Consider the following 12,953-nt stretch of genomic DNA (forward strand, 5'->3'; position numbering starts at 1 on the left):
TAGGAAGCAGTAGTAACAAGTCATTGCTTGAATGAACTTTTAGATTGTACGGACTTTACCAGTGTTTTTATGCAGTCTGTTGTAAAACTAGGCAAATATTTAGATGAGTTGATGTACCCCCTGGAAGACCTCAGTGTACCTCCCAGGGTACGCATACCCCTGGTGGAGAAACACTGGCCTAGATGACTCCTCTTTCTGACATGTATTAGAGGGACAATGCATTAGAGAGGTTCCCTTCTGTGCACATTAATATAGGGCTACCCTAAACTAACTCAATTTTGGACCATCCGTGGTACAATCAAAAAAGTAGACAATGAGGGTTCCAGGGCTCTTCTAGTCCACTAGGGACTTCACAGTGTTATGACTTCTTCTCCTGGGAGGTGTCAAAACATTACAGTGATAAAAAACTGTATAGACCCCTATGGTAGGTAGCTGGAGACCCCCAAAGACAGAGCCAGCCCATAAGATGATGTGTGGGGTCTCCGGCTACCTGAAGCTCAGCTTCAGGGTGACCTGGCTCTGCTCCCATGCCATTAGAGAGATGGTTACATCGAAGTTCTAAAGTTCTGTCATGACTCTGGGAGGGGAGCACCCTGCTCGAGATGCTATTCATCCCGTGCCCCCTATCTGAAGGGGAAGGGGATGGCCCCTGCTTGCTGCCTTCAACAGCGCAATGGGCAGGTGGGAAAAGGAGTAGCACCTCCAGCGGCAGTGGTTTTGTTTGGCTGTTTCCCAAAGAATCGGGGTCTGGCAGGAAACAATTGGCGGCAGAGACTCCCTCTGGGCCTGGGGAGGGGAGGCATTTGTGCCTGCGTGTGATAATGTGAATGCGGAGATGGCTGGGAGGAGAAGTCATTCTGGACCTGGAGGTATGTGGGAGGGGGTTAGGGTGTTGAGGTCCCAGCTTGGGAGGGGAGATGTAGTTATACATGTTGGAGGGGGGCCTGGTGGTTAAGAGGGGACGTGGCACTCCCCACATGTGTGCTGCGTACACCTTTGGACAGGGTGTAGGCATAGTCAGTGCTTCATTTGTAATGAAAGAGGGGCTGAGTTCATGCAATTAAAAAAAAAACAAAAAAAACTTTCATAACTGATGCAGCAGGCCCAGAGGTGCTGGGGCCAGGAACTGCCAAGCCCAGAGGTACCTGGGCTAGGAACTACCCAAAGCTCAGAGATGCCAGGGTTAGGAACCGCCAGGCCCAGAGGTACCTGGGCTAGGAACTACCCTAAACCCAGAGGCACTGGGGCCAGCAACTGCAAGGCCCAGAGGTACCTGGGCTAGGAACTACTCAAAGCTCAGAGGTGCTGGAGCCAGGAATTGCCAGGCCCAGAGGTACCCAGGCTAGGAAGTACCCAAAGCTCAGAGGTGCCAGGGTTAGGAATTGCCAGGCCCAGAGCAGCTGGGGACACGAATTGCCAAGCTCAGCAGTACCAGCGTTAGGACCTGCCAGGCCCAGAGGTACCTGATCTAGGAAGTACCCCAAGCTCAGCAGCACCAGGGTTAGGACCCGCCAGGCTCGCAGGTGCAGGGGTTCAGCCCTAGTGCAAATTAAGCCCTTTGTCCAACAACACCCTCGAATCCCAGGGCGGGAAGGGAGGTCAGGTCATGGAGCCCAGCCCCCGAGAGGATGGAAAGGAGGGGCAGGTCTTGTCCGGGAGCCCTTAGCCCCCATCTGTTACCGGGGCCATTGGCAGGGCCTCCCGCAGAGCTGGGGAGCAGCTGGGAGTTCCTTGCCAAGCCGGGCGGGGGGATGGGGGGAAGGAGGGTGGCAGGCACAGCGCCCCCCCCACCAGGGCCCCGCGGGCTTCCCCACCGCCGCACGCCCGGCAGGCGGCTCCTCGGCCAAGCCGGGGCCATGGGCGGGGGCGGAGGCGCCCCTCCCGGCTGCCCCCCGGCCCCACCCCGCAGAGGCAGAGAAGGCGTTGGGGCGGGCGGAGCTGCAGCCGGCAGGCGGCGAGGGGGCTGGCCAGACTGCAGAGCGCTCTTGCGGCTTCTGCTTCCCGAAGCGCCGCGCTCCCCGGCCCTGCCATGCGGCTCCCCGGCCTCGGGCCGCTGCCCTGCCCGGCGCCCCGCGCCCGGCGGCCCCTCTGAGAGCCGGCCAGGATCGGGCCCCCGCCTCCTCTCCCGCGGGCTGACGGCCGAGGCCCGGGGAGAGGATGGTGCAGAAATCCCGCAACGGAGGCGTGTACCCGGGGGCCAGCGGCGAGAAGAAGCTCAAAGTGGGGTTCGTGGGCTTGGATCCCGGCGCCCCGGATTCCACCCGGGACGGGGCGCTGCTGATAGCAGGCTCGGAGAGCACCAAGCGGGGCAGCATCCTCAGCAAGCCCCGCTCGGGGGTCCCCGGCACGGGGAAGCCCCCCAAAAGGAATGCCTTCTACCGCAAGCTGCAGAATTTCCTCTACAACGTGCTGGAGAGACCCCGCGGCTGGGCGTTCATTTACCACGCCTACGTGTGAGTCGCGGGGAGGGAGCGGGGTTGGAGCTGGCCGGAGATCCCCCGCTCCCCTATTGCAGCCGGGGACTGGGGGTGGGGGGGTGTTCATGGGGCAGCCTGGGAGGTGATGGTGCGGTGCAGCGCAGCTTTCCCCCCAGGGAGCTCAATCCTTGTTGCAAAGGAGCCCGGGCGCTGCGAGCTGGCGCGCCCCGGGGAGCGGGGGAGGAGGGGAGAGCTGCAGGGCGGCAGGTTCCATGCTTCCCCCCTCCCCACGTTGGCGTGTCTGCATCTTGCAGCTCGAAAACAGCCCTGCAAGCTCGGCCAGCCGGGGCTGCGCCTGCCCTTCCTAAGCTGCGGGCCGTGGCTTGCCTGCTGCCCCAATTCCTGGTGCAATCATTAGGAAGGATGGGGGAACCCCCAAATAAACCCACCGAGCAGCCCTGCGAAATTGGAGCCCAGGAAGTCTTACACCGAGGCTGTACATTCCCAGCCTTGGAGAGTAACAGAGAGGAAGCCGTGCAGTGCAAACGCTTCTAGTCCTTAGGTTAATCCAATACCTGCCTGCCTCCTTTGCTCGCATATGGGGTTCTTGTGTCCTCTGCCTGAGCACTGTGTGCTGGGGGACATGCTCAGGAATTGCTTGGGTCTGGTGTGGATGGAGCAGTGACGGGTTTTTCGTTTCTTGTTTTTGTTTTGGCTCTGCTTGGAATCACCCTAGCCATGCTGTTGGCGGCAAAAGGAATAAAAATCTGGCTGGTCCGTACCTCTTTTCCCCCAATGCACGCAATTTTCCCCTTCCTCTGTCCCCACCTTTGATTGATCTGTGTCCAGCAATGTTTTTGGGCGGTGGACTGGAAGATATTTGTGGGCAGCCGCTAAAGTCGGGATGTGCCTGGAAAGAAATGGTGATCCCTGTCAGAGAAAGGGAGCGGTAGACAAAGGAGCAAATACCAAGGCTGAGGTTTGCTCTCAGATACCCCTTTTTTAACAAGTCATGTTTGCATCCCACAAACGTGCACCAATTGGAGGGGAGCCGGCTGGAAGTGCAGGACCGCTCCTGCTGTTTGTGGGCACGTAAAGGGAACGCCAAACTGCATGATGTGCTGCTGTGTTACTGCAACTCCCTTCCGTCTGGGAGTTTCCATGGTCCCCACCAGGCTCCTCTGCAAGCCTGATGTACAGCAGAGGCATGTGTCTGCCTTTTCCTTTTGTTGCGGTGGGTTTTTGGCTTGTTTAGAATTGAGGGTTTGCCTCCTTCGGACCCGTTGAATGTTTTTCTGTGAGGAGGAGTGTACCAAAAAGCCTTTGGAAATGCATTCAGGTGCTCAGCCATTTTGTCTGTGAAAGCATTTCAGAGAGATCTTATTGCTGAGTAAACTTAAGAGGGGAAATCCTGGCTCCACTAACTCCCCAGAAATGGGGCTGTTCCCTTCAGCGGGGCACAGGTTTCTCCCGGAGAGATTATAACTTGAGTGAGCAGGAAATCATGCCAGCAGATCTGGACTTCTCCTTTTGGTGCACAGTTCGAATACGTGTTACTCAACATTCAAAGCTGCCAAGCATCTTTCTCTCTGGTGGGCTTCCTTGGGGCTGTCAGATGTCAGCCCCTCTGAAAGCCAGGCTTGTATTTTGTGAACAGACCCTGTGTATTTGTGTGTGGCCTTATCTATTAGATACATGATTTATGAAATACACACAAAGGCTAAATCAGTCCATAGCAGCTTGCTCTGTAGCTTCGATAGCTAGGGTGATTGCAGCCATCAGGCTGGCTAAGGATGGAAGCAAAATGACACATTGCAAAAAAGCCTTTTTCGTACAAGGGGGATCCTGCAACTAAGCTGTCTGACTCCTGCACTGTGTGATTAATCTGGACAGACACACTGTCCGGAATGGATTTCCTCAGGGCCCCGCTCAGAAACAAAGCTGTATAAGATCACTTTTATTCATAAGGGAGTAGAGGTTCTTCCCAGATTAATGCAGCTATCACCTTCACATCATCCTGCACCTCTGGGACCCTCCCCAGAGGTGAAATCCAGGTCCATGCAGAGGACCAGCACCAGGCCTGTACGACTGAATTCCTCAAAGCACGGCTTAAGTGGTGCTTAGACCTTGTGATAAGTAAGATAAGTGCCTGTCTGCTCTGTGTGTGGGCATTATGGCAAGGGAATAAGTATCTTTATTTTCGCAACCACGTGAGGCACCTGTGATCACCTCCCCTGACCTTTTCCAGCTTAGCCCTCCTGCTCATGAATACAGCCAAACATTCCGAGCCACCGGAACCTTTGCTTTGTAAAGGTGCCGCTACCCAAATTGTTTCCCCTCAAGCATGAATCAGGAAGAGGAGGTCTCAGATTATTCTGTATTCAGCGCTTTCAAAGGCCTACTTGCCATGATGCTTCAGACTCTTGTTACACCGTCCTGGAAAGCTGCCTAGTGTTGTAGTTTTTTGCACCATTCGTCTGTCAATTAGCCGTGACATGTTGCTAATTTACTATCTACACCGATAACATAAGACACATAGAGATGAATGAAAGCCTAAGCACCAGTTAAGCTTTATTTGTTCTTATTTTGTTTTGTTTGTTCATATTACATAATGTCTCGAGCAGCAATGGGCAACCTAGGCTAGCGAGCTGTCCCTCTCTCATCTCGGTGGACTGCAAGACTGTCGTAATCAAGGCAGTCTCTGAGTAGAGTTGCTAATCTCACTTGTGTACCTAAAATTTGTGGGGTGTGTGGGTTGAACTGCAGCAGTGTTTTGATGGGACAGAGAGGGAGCTCACGGCTGTCACAGTCCACGTTGTGTTTGCAGTTGGTAGAAACTTCACGTGTGTGTCACCTTAGTTATACTGGTAGGAAAATACTGCATGGATGGAGACCAGTAAAATATCGCGTGGGCCACACATAGCACCCAGATGGGCTACATGTTGGCCGTAGGCTGCAGTTTGCCTCAATTGGCCTAGTGGGCCCAAATGATATAGAGCCCCATGGTGCTAGGTGTCGTACTACATGTAGCGATACCTAGACGCTGCTCCTAAGTGGTTGCAGTCTAAGGCCAGGTTTACACTAAGGAGGAAAATTGATTTAAGGCTTGCAACTCCAGCTATGTGAATTGCGTAGCTGGAATTGACATCTCTTAAATCATTTTTTCCTCCTGTTCTCACAGTGGGAGGTCAATGGGGGAAAGTTGCAAAGAGCAGTTCCTAGGAGTACCAGGGTTGAGAGTGGAGCCCTGATTGTTCAATTTAGCAGACTCCCCACCAGGCATGCTAAATCGAACTGTGGAAGATATACCGCCACCACAGTGATCTTTTGGTAAGCGTAGATGTGCCCTATGTAAGCAAGACGAAGGGCGAGAAAGAAGTAGAGGCAGAGGCAGGTGAAATGACTTGTTCAAGATCACACAGCAGGTCAGAGGCAGAGCTGGGCACAGAATCCAGGTGTCCTGATGCAGAACCCTCGTCAACTGACCTTGCTGTTTCCCTCCCTCAGTTGAATCTTGTTCTAGGGGCTTGTGTTACATAGGCCTTCAGTGCAGGAGTGAATATCAATGATGATGCCTATGTGCAGGATTTGACTCCATTCCCACCTAGTGTGGTGCACAGGGGGAGAGGTCATATGCCATAGGTCGCGGGTAAACTCTTCACCCAATGAAATGAAGGCAGGAGTCTTTGTCTCAGTGGTTAGACTCTCAACTATTGTCTCCTTGGATCAAAATGTCACAACACATTTGGTTCCTACATGGAAAAATGCACAGGGATTCTGTTCCAATGTGGGCTAATTTCAATAAATGCAGATTGATGCTTTTGCATAGGCGATTCGGTAACTTATCCATCTGGAGCACCACACTTTAGATTCTGACATCATGCCATGAAGAATCTGCTGTACATTGTGGTTGATTATATAGAAGCATAATAGTCCTGGCACAGCCTCTATGTGAGAATTGAGAATGATCTGTTTTGTCCTTTGTTACACTATCTTCTGTTCCACAGCCCCAACAGAGGTGCTTTTTCAGCCAGTGCTAGCTCTGCATGTTCTTGTTCAACTGTGTCTTTTTTTGGAGATGAATTATGGGATTTGGCACCCCGCAGCAGTGTGCTGGTGTTCTCTTGACATTGTGGGGGTAGCTGGTACTTGGGCTTCAAGAGGTCAATTCCCCTGAATTTGACGTGTTAGGGATCACTTTTCACAGCTGATGTTTAGCTCGCCACAGGAGTTTAAGTTAGATGTGGTCTCATCCCAACCTGTCTCCTTCCTTCTGCAATATGCTATTGCCCCGTGGGTTCCAGTTTTAGTGGCAGAAACACTGATTATTCTTTGTCTCAATCATGTGATTGATTTTTGGCACCCTCCCCAGGCAGACACACTGGCAGCCGGCACACAGTGTGGAGAGCAGGCCTGACGTTCCAATCCTGGCCTACACTTGTAAAACACACCATTTTGCACATGCATTTTCATGCAGTAAAAGCTGAGCATGCAGGGGACAGAATTTTCATGTGCAAGATTGTGTCTGCATGAATGAAGGCTTGGTTCTGGTCCCACTGAAAATCAGTCCCATTGTATCTATGATTGTCATTGCATGGTTTCGCTCGTGCCCTCAGCTTCTTCTGTCAGAGTTCCACCTGGTAATAATACTCAGTTGAAGGCCAAATTAAGTAGTAACATAGGCTGTTCCTGGGAGGTAGGCGATGCGTAGGCCTCGAACTGGCTTCCTACACAGAGGTTATGTGGGTGGCTGGGACTCTGGCTTGAGGCTGTCTTTCCATTTTACGTATTTCACATATTTCTTCCAATTCCTCTCTCTTGCTCTCTATAATCTGTCTTGAGGATGGAGTATCTCGTGTCCTCTCTTCTGACAGTGGCTGGTGCTGAATGTTTCAGAGGAAATGAATAGAACAGGGAAGTTATTGAGTGACCCTGCCCCGTCCGTCACTCCTAGCTTTTGGCAGTCTGAGATACAGGGCCTCTCAAGGTTGTGTCTCTGACTGTCCTGGGTGATAGCCATTGATGGACCTGTCCTCCATGAACTTCCCTAGTTCTCTTCTCACTTCAGTTGAACATTTGTCCTTCACAACATCCACTGGCAACAGATTTCACATTGTGAGAAGGTGCTTCCTTTTGTTTGATGGCTGTTAATTTTTGCTGGCTATTAACCTGCTGGCTATTAATTTCATTGGGTGCCTCTGGTTCTTATCTTATGTGGGGAGGTGAATAACACTTCCCTACACAGTTTTTCCACGCTATTCATGATTATATAAAGCCCTATCATCTTGTTTTCAAGCTAGCTAGGTGGGCGTACCATGAATGGATATAGTGGCAGTATGATTTTTTTTTTTTTGTCACGTTGCTTATCCCTTTCCTAATTGGGAAAAGTGATAAACAGCAAGAGGGTTTGGAGCAGATACTTGATATTTGGCCAGGGGATGGCCTTTTTCTCAAGAATGTACTTTTTGCTACTCCTGTGAAACTGCCCCATTTTGGCTAAATTATAAATCTCTGAAAAATCTCAGTCTGCACATGCTGAGTACAGAACTGTTGGGGTTTGGCAGCTAAATTCACCGAAGATTTTTGCCTTCACTGAGCATGCTTATTGGATGCACAGCTGAGCAATTTCTCCTGCTGGCGTGCAGAGGCCAGAGCTCAACATCTCATCTGAAAGCAAGGTGACTTTCCCCACTACTTATTTCAATACAGTGAGGAGGAGGACTCTGCTTCTCTTTCAAGCAGAGGGCATACCAGCCTGACCTGAGAGGGGTGGGCAGGAAAGAGAGTAGACTGAGTCAAGGGGCCCTGGGTGAGACAGGGCTCAGGTTGGGGACTGGCAAAGGGAGACAGTGACTAGTTGGACAAGGAGGCTGGGATGGAGCCGGAGATGGGGTAGGGAGGTAACAGGGATAGGGGATGTGATCACACAATTAAATTCTGTCTTGTCATGCATATGCACAGGCAACCTTGATTCTGATACTTCCTAATTTTTGAGCACTTGATTTTCAACCTTAATATTTTTTAATGTAGTTAAACATAGTTTTGTATATGTGTCTATATCCTGCTCTATAATAATATATGATATAAAGTAAATCAGTCGATTCTGCCATAAAGTAAAGGGAAATGATTGTGTTTCCCTGTCTCTCTAATTCTCTAATTTTCCCATATCATCTCTGTTTTTTCTTTCTCATCTTGTCCCCTTGTCTGAAGTCACCTGTCTTCAAAATTGCCCCTCAACACTTAAAATCCTCCCCTCACAGTTGCAACAGCTGCTGCTGTCTGCCAAGACTAGGGTATTGAGTGACATCTTTGGGAGGAAACTGCTCTTGTTAGCAACTGTCAGCAGCGAACACTCTAGCACCAGCATAAACTAGCAGCAGCAGCAAGTAGAGGGGCAGGAAGAGGGAGTATAGGAGCTGTTAGAGTTGCATAAATCAAAGATGCAATTATTATGGTGAAGATTTGTGCATTGTCAGGGCATGAGGTAATGACCTCCCTATCCACTTGTCTTTATGTCCCCCCATAAGAGGGATGATGCCATGTTTACTATCTGAAGACAAATTCTAATAATAGTCCTTACTCAGGGTCTGAGCCAAAGACCACTGAAACCTGTTGGATTCATTAGACTTTGGATCAGACCTTCAGTTCTCCTCGATAAACATAACCCACATTTGGTTGTTGCAACATGCAGATCAACCTCGTTGTACAGGGAATAGTGCCTATTTCGAAATAGGTATTTTGAAATGGGGGCTGTGCAGACAGGGAATAGAGCCTATTTCAAAATAAGTCATAGTGTGTCCAATGTCTTTGTTTTGAAATAGGCTGTATTATGTGTTAGACTCTCTATTTCACAATAGTTAAGTGTGATTTCAAAATGCATTTTGTGTGTAGGTGGACTATTCTGGAATAAGCTATTCTGGAATACCTGTTCTGGAATAGCTTAGTGAGGAATAAAACTGCTGTGTAGACATAGCTTCAGGGTGAGCCCAAGCAAACTAACGAAGCTAAGCACCAGAAATTTGCTGACATTCGTGATGGCTGTGGCACATGCACCAATAAATAACCCCAAGGGCAACAATCTCAGTAGACCCATCTACTTTTGTGCTCAAACAAACACAGGGTGGGAAACAGTGTTTGCGGAGGGAAGAGGTTGAAGGCTGGGGTGGGGAATCTTAGGAATATAGTATTCCTTTAAGACTGAAAGGAATAGAAAGAGCACTAAGGATGAAATCCATTATTTCAGGGTTGGCTCTGCCACTCCTGTGTTTGTAAGCATTTAGGATGGGACTATTCCTGTGGGTAAGTGTTCTCTGGTGGGTGTAAGAGAAATGAAGTCTGAGGATGTCACCTGGGGGTAAAAAGCAACTCTATGAATTAAAAAAGGGATGATATAGGTTGAACACCATGAAATTAACTGACTAGAGAATCACTCCCTGTGTGAATGGTTAGGGCCCCTATTACCTGAGACATTTAAAATCTCCTTGCACTCCATTGGAGGTGATATCCTGTGGGGACAAATGTAACCGATGCCCCCTACAGAAAAATGGTAACTTGAAAGGGACAATCTTGCTCCCAGGGTGGGTAATGGACTGGATGATCCCATGGTTCCTTTTTGCTATTCTGGTGCTGTGCTTCCTGAGCAAATTTCAAAGGTACTTCACAATTGCTGTGCGTGAAGCTTAGCTGATATTACAGTTTGAAACTCTCGAATATGTCACTCTCATCCAGCGACATCCATAAGCTGGCATGATTTTTAGTTATCTGGGTGACCACTTATCATGGCTGTGGCCAAGTTTCCTGTGATCCCATATAATAGCCAGTAGTCCTGGCTCTCAGTGTTCTGTGCTGTTATTTAGCTCTAATTTACCCCCAAATGTCTCCTAAGAGCCCAGTAAGCAGTGGAAGTCTTGTTAATGCTCCTCTACAATATTGATCTTCCATGGTTTGGCAAATTCTCTGGCTTGGTACCGGTCAGATCCTGCAATACAAATAAGTGGACATCTGGCTAACTCAGGGGTTGGCAACCAAAATATCCAGAGCAGCCATTTTTTTTTAATTCAGTAAAAAACCTCAATAATTCAAGTGCCACAATGCATGTGACTAGGAGATGGTCCTTAACAAATAACATCAAACCACACTTCTTGTAACCCCTATTTTAAGAACAGTGCACACACAATGATTTGTAACTTACTACATGTTTACAGCAGGACGTTCACAAACTTTTTACATATTCTATTTCCCCACACTTTACATGTATGTTTGTACCACTGTCTTCCTGACTTTCAGACTTCCCAAACTTATTTTAATTATGTCAATTTTACTTCACGTTTAATTTCAGTTTTCTTTCTTAAAATGTGTGTTGCTCTTCACAGCAGGAATGCCGCAAGCTTCCTTTTCCTTTTCAAAATCAGGACTTTATCAGCAACAGGATCAAAACACAGATACAGTATCATATCCCTTGAGGCACTGCATGTATTAAAGGGGGAGTTATGCAATGTTTCGAGATCCCATATCATTTGCTGTTTAGATCTGAGCTGTTTATTCTTGGGCTATTAGACATTCACCGAAATATTAAAAATAATCAAGAGCTTTTTTTTTTCCTTTTCACTTTGAAATTATAGCATTGGGAGCCACAAAGAAGTCCTTAAAGAGCAGCACACAGCTCCAGAGCCACAGGTTGCAGACCACTGGGCTAACTTAAATCGTGCGGAATCATGGATGTTGTTGCATCCGTGTGCTGGATTAGAGAGGTTCAACCTGTAGTGGATTTCCAAATACTTCATTTGTAAAATGGACTCTTGCTTTCCTGCAAGCTTTGCTTTATGTGCTTCTTTTCTTATAGCTTTGCCAGACTCAGGAGGTGACAAAATCATGATGAAATACAGTTGAGATAGCTAAAGTTACTGCTGTGCACTGCATATCTTCCTGCAGTAGAGAAGAACACAGTTTCTGCTGATGGGCTGTCAGGCCTTCTGGACACAGGGGTGGGGAACAATACTGTAAATACAGATGTATACAGTGACTCGCATGTATGGAAACTATCCTGGTCTCATAGTTCAAGAATGAGTAAACATAGGAGCTCGTTTCCTACTAGACACCCTGCCCATCTTTCCATTGTCAGACACGTTCATTGCTGCTGAAGGGTAATTTCAATAACCAATGCAACAGGAAAATATACAAGTCAAAGAAAAGACTAATTCAACCTACTATGAAGTAGAGAGTAATACTGCAATAATCCATATTATGCTAATAGTGTCCCTATCACCGTGTGTGCGGGAGTCGCTGGGCCCTATGCCCCCCTCTGTAGTCAGATGTGACTCTCAGGCAGCAGGTAAAACTGGAGGTTTATGAGTTGACAGGTGGAGAGCATAGAACAGACTTGTCAGCACAGAAACCAGAAACACCTTGGAGAGAGGGGTCAGAGCCAAGGCCCTTGATGCCCCCTCCCTGCCCCAGCACCAGCCAAGTCACTCACTTACTCACTCTCGGCAGCCCAGTCCAAACAAACCAGCCAGGCCCCTCCTCCAACCTTTGTCTTGCTTGTTTGGGCAAAAGGCATCACCTAGTTATGAAGGGCATTGGCCATTGTGAACACACCTGAAAATCCCATCGCCATCTAGGTATTGGTGCAGGGCCTATGGAAACGGAGGCACACACATGGCGCTACTGACATATGCAATGTAGCAAGGGGAATAAAATCCTCACTTTGTCACAGTCCCTCACTGAAATAAGCACTCAGTTTTGCTAGGGACAGTGCGTATACATCACAAAAGACTGACCTGAGCCCAAAGAGCATCCAGTGTCAGAAGGACAAGACATGAAAGACAGAGGAAAGAGTTTCAACAGAAAGCTAGCAGGATGCTGGCTGTGCTAACATCATCTCAGTTCCACTCTGCCTTTGGATGCTCTTTCTGTTTTTATTTGTGCGGTTTGCAAAACCTAACCCCAGCTCAGGTTTGATTGATTGCTGAGTTATTGGGGTGGAGGGGTGGGTGAGGAGAAGGCAGGAACAAGGAGAGGTAAAGACAAGCTTATTCAGATTTCCCAACTGAGCAGGAAATGGCTGGTGGTGATCCCGAACATCCTGCTTGGGAATAACGTAGTCCTAAGCATCATTCTTTGGCATCTTCTGTATTGTTTGTGCTACTGTATTCTGTAAAATGTGGCCTCGCCCTGTGTTTTGTCCCAAGCGTTGCCGCTACTGCATTTGAGGAATGCTGACTATATCCTCCATGTGGAATTTTGGTGGCCTGTTATCTCTGACACACATAGAACATCTCAGATGTGGGAAAAAGAAGTGAAGCTCTTTTAAGATGCACATTATATGACAATAGCTAACAGCTGTTCACCCTTTGGCTGGAGCTGGCTGTCAGTGTCACAGTCTACACAATGGGTTCATTTATGTTCAGCAATATCTTTAGCTACAATCCAGTACATAGATCCAAGGATTACAGTTGAATTTGTGACACTCTAAAGTTCAAAATAGTAGTCTGGAATTGTCTATTAACCACTGTGTTATGATTATGATATGTTTTG

General features: G+C 48.5%; 1 protein-coding gene across 7 annotated transcripts in view; it reads left to right on the forward strand.

Annotated features, from left to right (window-relative positions):
- The first annotated feature begins 2,157 nt into the window (after nucleotides 1-2,157).
- KCNQ2 (potassium voltage-gated channel subfamily Q member 2) overlaps nucleotides 2,158-12,953 on the forward strand; it is a 126,622-nt gene continuing 115,826 nt past the window's right edge. For all 7 annotated transcript variants that reach the window (XM_075011507.1, XM_075011506.1, XM_075011508.1 and 4 more), the window contains exon 1: nucleotides 2,158-2,453. In XM_075011507.1, the coding sequence (XP_074867608.1) occupies nucleotides 2,158-2,453 (296 nt within the window). The remainder of the gene's footprint in view (nucleotides 2,454-12,953) is intronic.

The sequence above is a fragment of the Carettochelys insculpta genome, chromosome 17 (assembly GCF_033958435.1).
Source record: "Carettochelys insculpta isolate YL-2023 chromosome 17, ASM3395843v1, whole genome shotgun sequence".
Taxonomy (NCBI): Eukaryota; Metazoa; Chordata; order Testudines; family Carettochelyidae; genus Carettochelys; species Carettochelys insculpta.